The sequence below is a fragment of the Electrophorus electricus genome, chromosome 10 (genome assembly GCF_041902795.1).
Source record: "Electrophorus electricus isolate QZ-2024a chromosome 10, ASM4190279v1, whole genome shotgun sequence".
Lineage (NCBI taxonomy): Eukaryota > Metazoa > Chordata > Actinopteri > Gymnotiformes > Gymnotidae > Electrophorus > Electrophorus electricus.
In genome coordinates, this window is record NC_137506.1 from 19641900 (window position 1) to 19661091 (window position 19192).

A 19192-nucleotide genomic window follows, 5' to 3' on the forward strand; every position below is an offset into this window, starting at 1 on the left:
GCGCATTCCGCCCCTCCAGCTCCCCTCTGTTCAGCGGCAGGGAAACAGCTGCATCGCAGAGCCTCGAGGCGCAGTGGCCGTTTAGGCAGAGGATATGAGTTTATATACGGCTGCTGAACACATATAGGTATACACACCCAAGAGATGCTAAAGGAGCTCTTGTATATTGTTTTAGAAGGGCCAAGAGATGCTTCATTATATCACAGGCATGTACTCGACATGAAATACTTAAACTGTTCTGTTCATAGTATTGATTTTTTTCATTCCACTTCCATGTCTCAGTCTAGCCTGTCTTCCCCAAGTCCGTTCTGTCTCTCTGCTGCTGTTTCTTCCTACTGTGTGGGCTTGTTTTGATAAAGAAGGCTATACGATGCTGGTTACTAGGTTACACTAGGCTTAAAATTTTAATCAGCGGTCGCAGTCTTTCACCCACTCCCTCTCTCTGCCCCCCCATTCTCTCTCACTCTCTCTCTTTCTCTCTATCTGTCTCTCTCTTTCTCTCTCTCTCTCTCTCTCTCTCTCTCTCTATTTCTCTCTAACAGTTCTGTTTATCTCCTCTCTGAATAAGGTTCCCTTGCTGGCAGATGTATAAATACTTCTTCAATAGTTATTGACTGGACAGTCTTGCATGCAATATTAATTAAGTTAAGCTAACAAGGACAAACGTGTGTTATCACATGAGCTGTATGGTATCTATAAACAGCGATGGAAAAGACAACCAGAGAGTCCTAATATGTACATTCATTCTCCTCATCATCATATATGGTGGTCTGCACAAGTTCACAACTGAATATATGCAGATATTCAAAGACAAATGAACAAATATAGGGCTGCTTTCCCCCCCAGCCAAGAAGCAAAAGCTCATTTAGTATCCTTCTTTAAGGATTCTTGTGTGTGTGAGTGTGTGCGTATGGGCTGGGGGGGAGGGTTGCATGTGTATCCGTGGTGGTGTGTGAGTGTGTTTGTGCATGTGTGTGTGTGCGTGTGCATATATATATATATATATATATATATATATATATATATATATATATATATATATATATATATTCGTGAATGCGTGCATGTGTGTTTGTGTGTACATGTGTGTGTGTGTGTGTGTGTGTGTGTGTGTGTGTGTGTGTGTGTGTGTGTGTGTGTGTTCATACGGTGGTATCACAGACAGCCTTATTCCTTTCCTTGTCCCAGTAATGCTGTGAATACTTTCACAGGAAAAGCACACAAATTACTGTTTTCTAGTGTAAACAGAAGGTCCAGTGCTCACTCATTCAAAAAATACAATTATCTTCAAAATGATTTCGTATTGACATGGCCTTCAGAAGAGTAGTCAGGTGAAATGTTTTTAATAACAAGCTGATATTTGCATGAGTGAGTGTTGCACATTAATTTCCACTCCTGAGTTCTGTATTTTTAAGGCAGCACTTGCTCTCTTTCGCTCTGTTTCTTGAGCACAGCTTTCAGTGATAAGCCCCAAAGAAGCAGAGCATGTAGGAAGCCTACTGTTGCTTGCCACTTAATGGGAATGGGAACGTGTGTATGTGTGCACAGTGTAAATTGGAGGCAATATTTCCTTAAGTGCACCCATGTGCCTTGGAGTGATGAGTTATTGGTCAAACGCACTTGCAGAAATACATATACACTTACTTTTGTATGCATCTGTGTGTTTCTGTGTGTGTGTTTGTGCACGTGTGTGTGTCTGTGTGTAGATTCTTCAAGGTCGGAGAAGAAAGAGAGCCGGTGTCCAACGCCAGGTTGTGACGGCACAGGTCATGTGACTGGGCTGTACCCTCACCATCGAAGCCTGTCTGGATGCCCGCACAAAGACAGGGTCCCACCGGAAAGTAAGCGTTCTCCAGACGCCCACGCCTCTCTGCCTGCCGCCTGGGCTCACTGTAATTGCCTGCCCTCCCGCTCACTGGCTCTTGTGGCAGACGTGGCTATCTCTGGGATGCTCCTTTGTTCTGGGCACAGATCGGGCTGTGCTTCTTTGTGATTGTCTTTTAAAGATCAAGGCTCATTTCTTCTCAAGTGGCATGGCGTTCGCTTCTCTGTGTGGGCCTGGATTCATTACTCGATCTCCCTTACTCATCCTCATGCATGCTGTGTTTGGCAAAATTGTGTTATTTCGTAAGTAAATCATTGCAGTCTACAATCCAGAGGCGTGGGAACATCCTTTGTGGTATAATGAAAGGAAGCTCAAGTATAACTAAAAAGTATTTCAATTCATCACATCAATTCTCAGACCGTCAATGGATTTGTTGCTTCAATTTAACAAGGAAACAGATTACACCTTATGTTTTTTAATTGGTCAGGTTATATTTTATGTTTTCATATGGTCAGATTATATTTTATGCTTGGTATATGGTCATATTATATTTTATGCTTTTTATATGGTCAGAATATATTTTATGTTTGTTTATATGGTCAGATTATGTTTTATGCTTTTTTATATAGTCCGATTATATCTTATGTTTTTTATATGGTCAGATTATATTTTATACTTTTTCATATGGTCAGATTATATCATGCTTTTTATGGTCAGATTATATCTTGTTTTTTTATATGGTCAGATTATATCTTTATTTATATGGTCAGATTATATCTTGTGCTTTTTTATATGGTTAGATTTGTTTTATTTGCTCAGTTAAACCCAGTTGAACAAACTGTAGTAATTGCACCTCTGTCAGGCTTGCGAATCTACAGCGAAGGCCGTAAACTATCCGTCCTCTCACTCAGCACTCTTGTTCACCTTGTGCAAATCTCCCAATAAAGCATCTTTAACACGATTCATTAAACAGCAGAGAGGACCTCACGTTATGGTCGCAAATGACCCAGACGGCAATCAAACCAAGTGACAGCTTTAATGACAGCCCAGAAAATTAGTTACCATAAAAGATTTGCCTATAAAGCGTCCAGATGTCAAGTGGTGCAATGTGAGTTGCCCAGGAGGCAAGAGTTCATGATATACTGAGAGACATCTGGAATGACCTTAGGGTTAGCTCACATGATCTGGACCCCAGAAATGCTGCGCTTAATTATTAGAAGGCCCAGTGGTTATGGTACCCACAAAAGAGTATAACACTGGTATGATGCGAAGGTCTCCAATCCCCATCAGCATAATAGAAAAACAGTTCTTTTGGTCTAATTATCACAAAATCTAAAGGTGTTTAAAGCTTTTTTTAGCACTCAGTGTCTAGAGGGCATACAAGAAACAATTCTTTTTTCTTCTTCTTCTTTAATGGAGACTTCAGTATTCTGAGAATGTGTGCAGGAGTTTCAATAAGAGACCAGAGAGAGTGGCAACCTAATTTAGCCATCATTTGCACGAGATTTCCCCTGGAACATCCCAGTGTATCGTGAGTTGTAAACGAAATGAAGACATGGCATCAATAATACATCGCCCACTCTCAGTGATAAATGTGTTTTATGGAGGCATTCTTCACTGCGTGTGTATGTGTGTCTGTGTGGGGACATGTATTTAGCTCTTTGTGTTTGCCATGTGTGTGTGTGTGTGTGTGTGTGTGTGTGTGTGTGTGTGCGCGTGTGTGTGCATGGGTATGTATGTGTGTGTGTGTGTGTGTGTGTGTGTGTGTGTGTGTGTGTGTGTGCATGGGTATGTGTGTGTGTGTGTATGTGTGTGTGTGTGTGTGTGTGTGTGTGTGTGTATGTGTGTGTGTGTGTGTGTGTGTGTGTGTGTGTGTGTGCCCGGGACAAACAGGCTGCAGGCTGCGCTCGGGTGGACTCTGTGCTCTCTGGGCAGTGTATTGAACCCACATTGACAGGGAAAGAGCGGCTCTGGGGCTGCTCCACTGCACATAATGCATTTTTTAGCAGCTAGATGTCGATAGCTTGCCATGCTCACAACAGGTCACCTTTCAGTGCACTGGGTATACCACAGGGTGGGCTCAGAGCAGGGAGCAATTTATTATGGAACTAGACGGAAGAACATGCACATGAGTGGGACTTTGCCTGTGTGTCTTATTTATGTGTACATTTCTGAATTGTGTGTGTGTGTGTGTGTGTGTGTGTGTGTGTGTGTGTGTGTGTGTGTGTGTGTGAGAGATAGATGATGAAAACAAAAATCTAAAACACATATTTGGAGAAAATGTAATGAAAACCAGACTAATAACAATGTTAAAATTTCTGCTGCCTGCACATGACTGAGATTTAAAAGCTTTGGCAAATTGTGGCAAATTAAATTCTGTGGCATCAGAAACAAGAAGATTTGGGTAATATCCATTTTGTTAGTGATGAAAACATTTTAGCTCCCACTCATGTGCCTCTAGAGGAACAAACTAAATTAAAGTTCTTTATTAGCAAGATTCCACATACCCTTTAAAGCACATAGCATTTAATTCACTGGGAGCCAAGTCGTGATACACTTGGAGACCAGGCACTAGGTCTGGTCCTGTTAAGCAAACTGTACATTAATTCATATGTCAGGGAGTGGACAGGATGAGGATAAGGGTGAGGGTTTAAGGATGTGATGATGAAGTTACAGAGAGGAAAGAGCGTCAGCCCTGTCCCCACCCCAAGCCCCTGTCTCTCGCTTCTGTCCTGTCCTGCACTTCCTAAAGATCATTAACTTACCTGGAGCCTGCAGGATCCCTGGCCTGCGTGAACGGGTCTTCTGCACCGACAGCTACTTGAAGCGAACACTCATTAGAGACAGGGGCGAGCAGTAAACGGGACACAGTGCCCCGTCCTGCTGTGTGACTCCTCTGATTTCCTAGTGTCCATGTCCTCGGTGCCATTATTGAAATGAAAGTCCTGGCACAGTTTCCCTGATAACAAGCCAGAACAGGAAGAACCTACTACACCAGACTGGTCATAATACATTCCTAACGCTGAATGCTTATGCTAAGATTAGCTGACAGCTGCGGACAGTGAGTCTAATCAGTGCTGTAAGTGTCACATTACATTGGTCATCACTGACTCCAGTGACATGTTGAATTAAGAGACATATTAGACCTGTGACAGGATTGTCTGGGAAACCATCAATCCAGACCCGTGTCCAAGAGTAGAAAGCATAAGGGATGCTTCCCACACCCTCTTTTCCCAACTGCTGGTTTGTGTCATCTCTAAAAAAGCATGGCAAATGGGCACGCTCTCGACCAGTCATGCCTCGCATGCACATCGATGTGACTCGACCACATGTGGAGTAACAAAGGTGTTTTTGCGTTCTTGCGGGTGACTAACTCTGCTGCCTCCTAATTCTCACTCTCTCTCGCTCCTTCTCTGCCGCCAAGTTCTGGCAATGTATGAGAATGTTCTTAAGTGTCCTACACCTGGCTGCACAGGACGTGGCCATGTCAATAGCAACAGGAACTCGCACAGAAGGTAAGAGCACTCACAGCCTGGACAGCCATTATGAAGAGCAAGTTGCCTCATCATGGCTGGCTTTCCTTCATTCTTTTGTTCTTTTGCTCTTCCTTTCTTTCATTCTTTCTGTCTTTTTTTTGTTTTGTTTCTTTTGTAATGGTTTTGTGTTTGATGGAAGTTTTCTTCAGCACGTCTTCATTTCCCTCATTCGTGTTATTCTTTCATCAACTTTGGTTTGGTCACATATTTAGAGTCTTCTGTGTTCTCACAGTTACTATACACACATCCTGATGATTCTCATAACCATTCTCATAAGTGTGATTTCAGAATACACTGTATATCATTGAGCCAAGACTGTCAGGATGGAAACATTTAAAAAATGCTTAACTGTACATAAATACTTAAATTGTCCTTACAAAAACAGCCTCTGTCTGTATATGCCATGGGGCTAATAGATTTGGAGCATGCTCGCAGTCTTTCACCTTAACGCACATATTCTTTTCTGGGGCACTGGAGGTGTGGCGGTCAGCAGCTGGTATGGGAAGGCAGGCGTAGCACCAGCCATTAGCACCTCTGTGACACCCAGGCAGGGGGAGTTGGGCTGATGCTTTCCCTCCTACTCATAACCCAGCACCACCTGTGCATCACACACATGCACGCACACACAGACACACACAGACACACACAGACATGGAGTCCACAGTGACACCCAGACAGACACGAACGCTCTGGGGGAAATGTATGCAAGCAGGCACGTGTGAATCTGTGTGCCCGGATCTCACGAGTGCTCTCTCATGTCTGTGTGCTCAGACCCTGAAGCAAGCTGGCAGCTTGTCTTATGCCCTTGCATGTAGACAGATCCTCACCTGCGTTTGTGCACATCCTGTATCCCTGTATCCTTCACCTGATGTTGTGGTTGAAACTCAGTAATGAACACTGAAACTTTCTTCTTAAGCAGTCTTTACAAACCACATCTCAAAGAGTGAAAGTAAGGCTTCAGTTTAGTGTAAGGTTACAGAGGAGGTATAGTGTGTTTGAGCTGTTAAAAGTATTTATTCTGAACCAGTGATTTACAGTGTAGTCTAAACTGGAGAAATTTGGACTTTCTCCAGACCTGGGATAAAGGCTTTCTAAAGCTGAACCTGTAGTGGCACAAAGACTTTGACCATGTTGACTGGATTGTCTGATAACACACTCCCACTGTATGGAGAGTGAAATCCCGCTCTGCGTTTCTCATTGTGTTGCTGCAGCCTCTCGGGATGTCCGATAGCAGCCGCAGAGAAACTGGCCAAAGCCCATGAGAAGCACCAAGCGTGTAATGGAACCAAGTCCAACCAGGCATCAGACCGAGTACTGAGGTGGGACAGAACACCTGTCACAGGCAATACACTCACATACCTCACATATGTGGGGCTGGTAGACCACACACCAATTTCTCTACATGATACTGATCGTATTTCCCAGTGAAATGAATAAGTTTCCTGATTCAAATGACACAAAGTCACAGCAGAAATGATGTCTTGTATCTAGAAAGATTTCTTTATTTCCTGAGGATATTATGTTTGCTGCTGGTTTGTTTGACTTTATGTTTGCTTGAAATGAACATTTAGTGGTCCGGTCCACTGTGCCCTGAGCTGCATGCCCAGCCACACAGTTCATGAAATGCACTTCTAACCACATTCCTGTGTGGTCCCCTGGACATCTAACCACACTCCTGTGAGGTCCCCTTGAATTGTAACCACATTCCTGTGAGGTCCCCTTGAATTGTAACCACACTCCTGTGAGGGCCCCTTGAATTGTAACCACACTCCTGTGAGGTCCCCTTGATTTCTAACCACACTCCTGTGAGGTCCCATTGACAATTACTTGGCATGCCAACAAATTACAGAATGGCTGCACGTCCTGCTAACTGTCCTGCTGTCGTAGGCCTATGTGCTTCGTGAAGCAGCTGGAGATCCCTCAGTACGGCTACAAAAACAACGTTCCCACCACTACGCCGCGCTCCAACCTGGCCAAGGAGCTGGAGAAGTACTCCAAGACCAGCTTTGACTACAACGGCTACGACGGCCAGAACGTCTATGGCAAGCGCGCCATTGCCCCCAAGCTCCAGGGCCGTGACACCTCACCCAAGGGTTATGATGGTGAGGCTCCACCCCCTGGACATGCCCACCCTTCACGTGCATATTTCACAAAGGCTAAAAGCTAGTAATTGATAATCCCAGTAACATAAGCACATCCCATCATGAATTGCCAGGGCAATTTCCAAAGATGCCACCAGCGCAGCATTTTATTAAAGGTTGCTGCCATTCTCCCCAGGCTCTGAGCAGAGGAATGGAAATGTATGGAAATTATAGAGCAGCAGATGCATAATGAATGGCTGGACAGAGGCGAGTCAAGGTCTAGGCTTTGGGGCGCAGCTAATTGCAATTCTGTGTGAATAGCAGTCAGTTCCCTTGCTGCACTTTAATGACTGAGGGAGGAGGGGAGTGAAGAGTAAAGGAGAGAGAGAGAGAGAGCGAGAGAGAGAGAAAAAATAGAAAGAGAGAGATGGCAGCAGGGTACTCAGTGGGAGATGCCACTTTGATGCCCACCCGCTGGCTGGGGCTCATTGTCCCTTTAGTCAGATGACAGAGACAGCAGCGTTCTCACCTCAAGCTCAAGGATGCAGTGCCATGCAGGTGCCTAATCCCCACTGCTTCTATTCTACCTCACCTTACAGCTCACAGCTGTAGCCACTATTGTGTGCTGGCACTAAGAGTGATCAGTGAAGGGCTACAAGTAAAATGTACAGGAGTTGGTCAGACCTCCTTATTGGAGCCTCTACAGCCTACAATCAACAATTGATGTGGTGCTTAAATTTAATCCTGATGTAGCCTTTTTACAGACTGCACATTCACATTTTTATTTTCTTCTGTCATTGGTATTTCTTCAATAAAGTAAAGGTGATAGTGACTTTTAACCCATATTCAGATACACAGTATGAGATATGTTAAGAGGTCTCTGTGATTCTGTGTGTATGTGTATGTGTTTGGTTCTGTGTATATGTGTGCGTGTATGTTCTCTCAGCCAAGCGCTACTGTAAGAACTCCAGCTCAGCGAGCAGCACCACCAGCAGCTATGCCCCCAGCAGCAGTGGCAGCAGCCTGAGTTGCGGAGGGGGTGGCACAGGAGCAACAGGGGGGCCGGGGCTGGGGGGCGGAGCCGGAGGAGGTGGCGGGAGCAGCGCCAGCAGCACCTGCAGCAAGAGCAGCTTCGACTACACACACGACATGGAGGCGGCACACATGGCTGCCACGGCCATCCTCAACCTTTCCACGCGCTGTAGGGAGATGCCCCAGAGCCTGAGTGGCAAGCCACAGGAGCTCTGCACACGGGTACACTCTGTGTGTGTGTGTGTGTGTGTGTGTGTGTGTGTGTGTGTGTGTGTGTGTGTGCAAGCATGTATGCATGTTTATGTGTGTGTGTGTGTGTGTGTGTGTGTGCGTGTGTGCATGTATGCGTGTGTGTGTGTGTGTGTGTGTGTGTGTGTGTTCTCCCTGTACCATGTCTCAAAAACTGTCTTGTCAAATCTCAAAACTCAACACACATCAGATCTACTCCAGAAACTTGTAGGCCCACACATAAGATCCAGCTTTGTGATTGTGTACGTCTATGTGCCATTGAGGTATGCGTGAGTGAGCTTGTGCATTTTATTTGCCTGTTTATTAAGGCAGGATACCACCTGATGATCCTCAGAGCTGGAGCTCCTGTAAAGACTATCCTGTGTCACTGCGATTACATCCATTACTGCACAGAGTTAGCGACCAGTGTAGCATTTCCTAGTAGGTTATTTTAACCATGGGTGAGATGTGGAAGTAGACATGTGATGTGTTTGGTGGAGTCCCCTGTCTGTGTGTGTGTTTGATGGGGGTAGGCTTGCATTTAGCTCTTTCTGGCATCCAGATGTCCCCATGCTGACACAGTAACATTCAAACCTCATCCCTGTGCCTGTCTGTGGCCGGGCGCTCGGGTCTACCCGCTGAAGTGTGGATATGGCCCCTTTATTTCCCACGGGGGAGACTCTGGGCTGGTGGGGGGCTGCTCCCACTCACCCTGCAGGGCAACAGCACAGCACCTCCTCAGCAGCAGCTGAAGGTTGACTGTCATGGCAAGAGTGCATGCCAGGCAAAATCTCCTTTCACAGAGGAGAAAAGGGGGCTTCCTGCTGAGTCCGTGCTGGAACGATGAGAAATAGTGACGGCGTGATGAAGTTCAAATGAGCTGTGCTTAACTCTAATGTCGCCTTCCACAGCATAACATACCCTTCCATTTTAAATGCAACAAGGTGATGACAACTGTCGGATCATTTCATTTTATGTAAAATTCCTTGGCAGAGATGCATACACACACACACACACACACACACAGATCATTTCATTTTATGAACAATTTCTTTGCACAGACACATGCATAAACAGACACATACACACACATACACATACACACACACACACACACACACACACAGAGATCATTTTGTGATCATAATGTACAATTTCTTTGCACTCTTCACTATTACACTCTTCTAACACGGACAATAATGGTGAGGTGTGCAGGGGAAGAAGGAAGACAAGGACTAAGGAAGGAGGGATGATCACATATGGCAACTGAATGGAAGTGCCCCAAGCAAGAGAGGGCACTCTTTCTCTGTCTCTCTATCTCTCTGTCTCTCTCTCCTTCTTTCTCTCTCTCTCTCTTTCTGTCTCTCTCTCTCTCTCCTCCTCACTGTCTTTCCCTCCTCCATCCATCTCCTGTCACTCCGCAGAGAGGAGAGGAGAATGAGAGGAGCAGCTGGCCTGAGGCTAAACCCATCTCCCACTGCCACAGCCCGACACGCAGTGAGGAGGCTCCAGTGACGGCAGTGTCTTCACCGTGCCTTCACTCCACTGGGCAAGCTTTTCCACAGGAACAAAAAAATTACTGCATCAAATGGAGCTGAAGTAAAGCTGTTTGCCACTGGAAAAGCTGGGTTGAAAGAAGAGTGAGTCAGAATGTCATAATCATACAACTCTATACTGACTCCATATAGGTCATTAGTGCTAGTAATTGCTGGCATTATATGGTATAAGAAAAGAACTTTCTTACATTATTCAAATGTAAGCATAAGCTAGAAAAGGAGTTTCTCTCTATCTCTCACTATATATATTTCTTTCACTGTCTCTATATTTCTCTCTCGCTCTGTGCCCTATCTCTCTCACTCTTTATCTCTGTCTCTTGCTTTGTCTCGGTTGCTCTCTCTCTCTCTCTCTCTCTCTCTCTCTCTCTCTCTCTCTCTCTCTCTCTCTCTCTCTCTCTCTAATTGGTTTGAGTTTGGGAAGTGTAGGAACACTAGACGTGGATTGTGGGTAGTGACCTATTGCTACTTCTTTCTCATTCTCCTGCAGTTAGGTCCCATGGCAGTGTGGTTCAGGCTTAGCATAAGGCTGGTGTATGGTGGGAGAGAAGCAGGTCCTAGGCCAGCTGTTTCCCTTCTCACCTGCCGCTAACGAGCTCCAGTGAGTCTGCTCTGCACACAGGGGCCTGGCTTGCTGGCCATGCCTATACATGCAGATGTACACTGAGTTACCTGACAAAAAAGCTCCACTGGCCGCTGTGTTGCTAGAAGTGATCCAGGCCATTGTCCCTCACGTGGATCCATTCACTTGATCTCACCGCGCATCTTTGTGCCGCTCTTTCTGTAGGTGTAGCTACAAGGTACAGCCCTTCCCTAGGTGGCTACAGCCAAAAGGCAACTGGTGTAGTGTGGTCGGGCAGTGCAGGGATGTGTGTTTAAGAGAGGGACAGAGACTGTGTGTTTGTGTGTGTGTGTGTGGGGGGGGGGGGTGTTGTATCTAGCGCTTACAGTTTATATACAGCTTTCAATATGGATATGGGTTTGAGTAAAATGAACTATTATCATCCGACAACATTTCTCCCAAATTACAAATCAAGGAATTGTCGTTTACAGTATTTATTTGCATAAAATGACATCTGGGCCAGATAACAAAAAAGACCTTGAATAATGCAAAGAAAACAAATTCATATTCCTTTTTAAACAACACAATACAAATGTTTTAAGAGCATTAAGAAATCAATATTTGGAGGAATAACCATGACTTTCAATCACAGGTTTCAAGCATTTTGGCATCTTTCACATTGCTCATTGAATAAGATTTGGTTCAGGTAATAACCTAATTAGTATTCAGACTCTGGTTGGTGTATATATATATATATATATATATATATATATATATATATATATATATATATATATATATATATATATATTTTTTTTTTTTTTTTTTTTTTTTTTTTTTTTTTCTGGATGGAGATGTTGCTCCTAGGATCATTTGTAGCCATTCTCCCAGTTTGGGGATCACAACCCCTAGTGCTCCAATTACAACTGAAACCACTGTTGCTTTCACCTTCCACATCTTTTCCAGCTTTTCTCTCATCCCTTGGTATTTCCGAACTTTTCATGTTCCTTGGGATTGCTACATCTATCACTGTAGCCCTATTCTGCTGTTTGTCCATCACTAGTATATCCAGTTGTTTAGCCATTAGAATTTTTTCTGTCTGTATCTGGCAGTCACACAGCATCTATGCATGGTCATTCTCCATCACCTTTGGGGGTGTTTCAGAAGTCCAAACTCTTACTCAGCACTGATGTTTCTGTATACTATGCCAGCCAGTTGGTTATAGCATTCCATATACGCTTTGCCTCCTAGCATCTTGCATCCCACTGTTATGTGCTGGATTGTCTCAGGGGCATCTTTGCACATACTATATATGGGGTCCTACCTGGTGTGGTAGATCCCAGCTGCTACTGATCTTGTATTCAGAGCTTGTTCCTGTGCTACCATGATTGGTGCCTCCAGTCTTTCAATCCAGCTTTTTCCAGTGGTAGAATTTCTCCATATTAGCCACTTACATTATTTGCTGCTGGTACATACCATGAAGGGGTTTTTCCTCCTATGATAGTTCCTGCTCCTCCTCATTCCCATCCTCCTTGGGTTTCTGCTATCTGATGTACTCACTAAGCACTTCATCACTTGGGGCCATCATCCTGGGGTACTCCTGTGGTGGTTGACACTCACTAGTCCTCGGCCCCCCTCCTTCCTCTTAGTGTATAGTGTCAGAATGCTGGATTTGGGATGAAATCCTTTGTGCATCGTGAAAAGTTTCCTTGTCTTGATGTCAGTTGCTTCTATCTCTTGCTTAGGCCAAATTATTATACCAGTGGGGTATCTGATGACTGGTAGAATGCAGGTGTTCAAAGTTTAAAGTTCAAAGTTCAAAGAGGTTTTATTGCCTGGGTCTTGTTCTTCCAATTCAGCTGACGTCTCAGGACTTCTCTCACTCTTGGTAGGTATTTGACTTTAGCTGCTTTTCTTGTGGCCTCTTCAAGATTCCCATATGCCTGTGAGATTCCCTGGTACTTGTAGCTGCCCTCAACTGTTATGTTACCTTCTGATAGTATGATCCCCTCTGTTCTAGCTATCTTTTATATATATATATATATATATATATATATATATATATATATATATATATATATATATATATATATATATATATATCCATGACTGGGCCTACAAAGTGTCTACTCTCCAGGGTGAGACACAAAACACCCTTCACAAATTGTTCAGGAATTCGTTTGAGGAGCATGACAATGAGTCGAAGGTATTGACATGGCCTCCAAATTATCCAGATCTCAATCTGATCGAGCATCTCTGAGATAGTCTGGAAAAACAAGTCCGATATATAGAGGACCGACCTTGCCATTTATAGGATTTAAAGAATCTGCTGCTAATGCCTTGGTGCCAGATACCACAGAAATACTTCAGAGGTCTTGTGGAGTCCAAGCCTTAATAGGTCAAAGCTGTTTTGGCAGCATGAGGGACACAATATTAGCCATGAAATTTTAATGTTATGGCTGTTATGGCTTCCATTGGATGTTTCCATCACTTGGGAGTAACACATCTATTACCACTGCTACTTTTTGCATCTTGTCTACTATCATAATGTCTGGTTGGTTCATCAACACTTGTCTTCCTCCCTGAAAGTCCAACAGGATTCTAGCATTGTTGTTTTCCATCACTCTCTGTGGTTCCTCATATTCAGACTTGGGGTTGTATAGCTCTTATGCCTTGCATATGTTTCTGTATATAATCCCTCAGTTCTATCTCTGCATGGTTTTCCTGCCAGCATTTTGCATGCTGCCACTAGATGCTAGAATGTGTCAGAAGCTCCAGTGCACAGTCTGTATCTTGGGTCTTGGTCTTCTCTGGTGTGATACCCCTTGGCTTCAATCAACCTTGTGCTTAGTGCTTGATGTTGTGTTGCCATGATTAGTGACTCTGTGCTGTCAATCAGTCCTGCCTTTTTCAGTCACTGGAAGGACTGTCTTATATCAGCCACCTTTGCTGTCTGTCACTGGTACATCCCATTACCTTGCTATGACACTTTCCACATGTTTATGGCTTTGATCTTATTGTTCCCACTGAACTGACCCCTGAGGAATTACTTTACCCTATGGAGGTACTTGGATGTTACTGTCCTCGTTTCTGTCTAATGGTTCTCGTGTGTTTGGAGAATCACCCGGTATTTGTAGCTATCCTCCAGGTCTGTTAAATGGCCTTATGGAAGTTCAAATCTCTCTGTCCTTATCACTGTTCCTCTTTTTCCTATCAGTGAGTCATTTTCCCTTTCCATCCTGGTGTACATCTTGATGTCATCCATGTACAAGTCATGGCTGATGGTAGTTCTACTCAAGAATCTGTACTGCTACCCACTCTTAACTAGCTAAGAGGATTCAGGTGTATGCAGAACAGCAGTGGGGGCATCACCTTGATATTTTCCATACCTTTATGACCTATACTGTCCTGCTTTCAGTTATCTGGCATTTACCAGCTGGTTTATTTCTTCTGCTAGTCAGCCATGCAGAGCTGTTTCTGTTTCTTTAGCCAGTAGGCATGGATCATGGCAGGGCCAGAAACTGCTCAGTTAATCATGTTTCTGACCCACTCTTGAACATCTGCTGTTGTAATGCTGACTGGCTCATGCTCTTGGACATTGCCATGCTCTGCCTTGAGATCTCTTAACCACTGAGCACTGGTGTTATGTGATGATTCATTCTCCTATAGGCTCTTCGGGTACTGCTCTGTTTGAGCTCTGTGTTGATCCACCACATTCAGGGTTGTGTTGCACTGAAACTGAAAGTACACTGCATTTTGGATATTTCATTGGCAAAGAGGACCAGTGCTTTTGGACTTTGTTTAGCAGCCTCTAGAGCCTCACTTATGGGCCACCCATTGTATTTCTTTTGCCGCATGAATGCATTTTTGATCGCCATGCCCTTCTGGAACTGTCAATTTCTTTACTTCCCAGTTTCTTGGTTTCCAAGGGGTACAGCAGGAGTGGCTTGTAGTCTAGGGTCTCAAGCATGCCATTTTGTTGGTTTCAGTTATACTGGTTCTTGGCAATTGCTGCATTCATATCTGTTAGTATACCATCCGATGATAATTTGCCACTCGGGGGAGTTAGCTTAGTCATGATTATCCTCCACATGTTCAGAATTGGCCCACACAGCATGTCCATATTACATTCTGATCACTCTTTTTCAAATCCAGTAGGTGATCTGTCTGGGCAGCGAAATTTCCCTTTGATTTCATCCCCATCTCCAGTGGCATGACACCCCCATCTCCAGTTGTGATAGGAGGCCTCATTTCCCTGGGTAACTAATTGCTTATCTGTGGGTGTGGACAGCCTTTTCATTTTCATCCATACACTTCATATAACCCCTTTCATTGGTCTTGCTGCTGTAGTAGCATTCCATTAGATCCATATTTCCCATCCTTGTCTATCTATAGTTTGTTCTTCCAGTTGGCCATTTATCATCATTCCACAGCTTTCGATGCTGACCTTGTTAATCCAAGCAACTTTCAAGCCAGCATGTTCTTAGTTCAGATTCTAATGTTTCAGATGTAGGTAAATTATGGCATTAGAAGTCTTGCCCAAGAACTCTTAATGGTATTAGTAGTGGCCTGAGATCAAACTCCAGTCTTCTGCATACAGGTCTGTTGTCTTAACCACTACAACTGTTGTACTTTTAGAGCAGGAAACTAATCAATATATTGCACATAACCTTCCTTACTTACTGAAGAGACTGATGCTGCAACAGTAACAATGGCTAGAACCTCCATTTGAGCACATCACATTTGTGCTCATACAAGCACCAAGTCATGTGACAATGCCTAACTCTCCATCTCTCTGCTGCTTTAGTGTTCAGATATCTCTTCCACACACTCAGTGGCACCACTTGAGCTGTTGGTGCCATGCACCACTTACCACACATCTCCAGCCATGCCAGGCAATACCAGGCAATTCCTAACTGCACTCTTAGGGTCAGCTGGGCCTCGCCCTTGCACAGTCAAATGTGATGCCCCCCCAAAACCCCTCTTCCCCCCCTATAATGTGGCATGCTGGTTTTAAGGGCCAGTAAATGACAACAGTTTTTGAGCATGTGTATGTGTGAATGTGCATTGCTGAATTAGGTATGTGAACCACAGGCATCATGAGCTCCAGAGGAATCTTGTGTGCCACCAATTAACATCTATTATACGATCATTAATCTCACAATCTAACAGTGTTATTTGTTATCTGTCATTCGTTTAATCCTCATTATATTCCATCTATTCATTCTGACTGAGACACAATCACTTCCATAGTGTTAATCATGTTGATAATCATCCATATACCCAGCCACACACACATACACAGAACATACACACAAAGAGCTATAACAGCAGACTGCAGCTGATGGTTTTGGGCAAACTGAGGAGAGAGACAGTGTGTAGGATATCTCTCACAGTGTCATTTTTTCCTCCTCTCTTCTTACCTTTCTCTTTCTCCATACTCTGTCTCTTCTTCTCTCATTTTCATTTCTTTCTCATTCCTTTTTCTCTCTGCTCATTTCTATCCTGTCTTCCACTGAATTTTCACCCTGTTGCTCTTGCTTTTCTCACCATCTTTCCTCTTGCACTCCTTCATCTTCTCTTGTTCTCTCCCTTCATCCCTCTCCCCGTCTCCCCCAAACCCACTCTCTCATCTCCCCCCCCCCTCTCTCTCTGCTCTCCCTTCCCCTCTACCTCCCTCTATATCCCTCTCTTGGGTAGAAGCGGGACGTTGAGGTGGATGGCACAGTGGAAATGGGCACGGGTAAGCGCGGGGCCATGGGCGGCCGGCAACCCGGCCCACTGGAGCCCAGCCTGGCCCAGCGGCAGGGGCGGGCGCTGCCCAGCACCCGCTGCTGCCCCCTCAACCGGGTCGCCTCCTGGGAGCTGCCCGTCAACTATACCAGGATCAAACGCCTGGAGCAGGAACCAAGCAAAGAGGTGCCCGCGCGCACCCAGACACATTCACCATGACATAAACCAACCCTAGATAAAGCACATGGAATAGAGAGCCAGACCTGGTGAAAAATAAGCAAAAAATAACCATAGCTGGAGCTGCAGAAATGGTCAGGTTATGGTTGAGTCTCTGCAGTTTTCTGCAATTAATCGTAATTAATTATTAATGCAACTCCGCATCGCAGTCATACATTTCTAGGTACGAATAGGAGTACTCTTCAAATGAGTATGCTAAAAATCGCAAATACTTTCACAGGGTGTAAATTTGGGTCATGCCAGCTCACTGTGTTTTGTACAGTTTGACATCACAGTAAACCATAAAGATGAAGATTACAGTTTTCTGGGCACCTGTTTAGCCCGTGTTTTATTTTTTTCAGTTAACAATCACATGTAACGTTTCATTTAACTGAATAATTGAGTTGAGAGCTGGGCCTGTCTGTGGAAAACCTTTAAGGATATCATTAGGCACCTTGGGCTCCTGTGTCTCCCTCTGACGTTGGCCTTGGGAAGTGGAGCATTTTCATCAGCAGCACGTGCTGAAATGGACCGCATGCTGCAAATGCTTAGTGTCCTGTGGCAAGATCCAGACATGCTGAAACAAAGCCATGCCTCTGTGCACACACATACTTACACATGTAGAGTCAGGCTAGGCGCTGATGGTTGTTTCATAAACAAAAAAAACCACCCACCCAAACACACACACACACACACACACACACACACACACACAACACACACACACACACACACACACACACACACACACACACCCACCCACACACACACACACACACACACACACACAACACACACACACACACACACACACACACACACACACACACACACACACACACACACACACACACACACACACACACACACACACACACACACATACACACACACACACACACACACACACACACACACACACACATACACACACACACACACACACACACACACACACACACACACACACACACACACACACACACAACCCCCTCTCTGTCAGCCCTTTCACCTGCCTTGCAATGACATGTCTGTCACATTGAGCAGGCACTTATAGTATGCGGCTGGAGGCTACTGTCCATTTTCCATCTCACATAGAAACATACAGACCTTTCTTCCTTTTAGGTAATATGTATACCCATCATAATATTGCTTAACAAAGACTGGCTACAGTTATTTAGGTAACAGGAAGTGAAAATAAAGTCTTCTCTTGCTGTAGTGGTTGTGTGGGGTTAAAAATAACAAATTTGAGACAAAAAGCTGCTTTTCCTAATTTTCACACTTTACTGTTTGTTACTGTGTGTTATCTCACTATTCAACTTTTTTTTTTCTCTTCTAGTGTATGTTCTGTTTTGTTTACTGCATTGATTTGACCTTGTTTAGCCAGAGTTGGTCCCACGATGCTTATATTTGATTTAAAAAAATTCACTATTACCAGCGATGACAGATATAGCATAGCACAGCTGCAGCTGTGTTCACATTTGCATGCACACACACACACACACACACACACACACACACACACACACTTTAAGTACACTCATGCTCCGTTTTCACCACACTGCCATCTAGTGTATCACAAAATGATTTTAGCTGCTAATGTGAGATCTTGTTTTAGAAAAAAGAGATGAAACAGAAATTCCATCAGCAATTAGTTTTCTGCCCTTTTGCCACAGGTTCACCCTTTTGAGCTACTGCAGTCTGCTTTTAAAAAGGAAACCCTTTCTTTCACTCAGTGCCATTTCGCACCTTCCCCATTAATGTCCTGTTGCAAGAACCAGCTCAAAGACATGCGCCCGCACATCTGTGAGACATTTGCTTACAAGATCCCCACATCCCCCTGATGCAGTGCAATCGACGGATTAATTTTCACTTCCCCTCTGTCACGTTCCCATGGATGCATTGATTGACTGACGCGGTTCAACAGCCAATTGAGGTTTCATTATTTGCATACAAATTGAGTGTGTGGAACGGCGCTGTGCTTTCTAAGTGAGAGACTCTTGATTTTCTGTGTGTGTGCGGGGGTGGGTAAAGACACCTGTGACTCTCTCTCTCTGAAGACCAGTGGGAATATTTGATTGTTATTAACCATGATGCTGGCTCATTCACAAGCTGATGGTATAGCTTGTGCTGTTAAATGCCGAGTGTTAAAAGTAATCTGTTTTTGTTTTCAAGGTGCAATTTTCAGCTTTTTATAATTAAATAGAGGGCACTGTTTGATGTGTGTGTGTGTATGTGTGTGTGTGTGTTTGTGCACATGCATGTGTCCGTGTGTACACGTGCATAAACACTTGTGAGCGCGTATGTATGTGTGTGTGTGTGCACATGCACACGAGATTCGAGAAGTTTCTCTGGCTGGTCTGAGGCCGCAGGGCAGATGGAGCAACGTGCTGTTGACAGTAGCTACAGCCAGGACCTCCATGTCC

General features: G+C 44.4%; 1 protein-coding gene across 11 annotated transcripts in view; it reads left to right on the top strand.

Moving 5' to 3' along the window:
- Positions 1-19192, top strand: part of myt1lb (myelin transcription factor 1-like, b) — a 73782-nt gene that overhangs the window by 43579 nt on the left and 11011 nt on the right. For 7 of the 11 annotated variants that reach the window (XM_035533107.2, XM_035533113.2, XM_035533109.2 and 4 more), the window contains 6 exons: positions 1707-1841; positions 5250-5340; positions 6573-6680; positions 7249-7463; positions 8389-8696; positions 16518-16736. In XM_035533107.2, coding sequence (XP_035389000.1) covers positions 1707-1841; positions 5250-5340; positions 6573-6680; positions 7249-7463; positions 8389-8696; positions 16518-16736 — 1076 coding nt within the window. The remainder of the gene's footprint in view (positions 1-1706; positions 1842-5249; positions 5341-6572; positions 6681-7248; positions 7464-8388; positions 8697-16517; positions 16737-19192) is intronic. The other 4 variants (XM_027015358.3, XM_027015359.3, XM_081722366.1 and 1 more) reach the window with 1 other exon arrangement.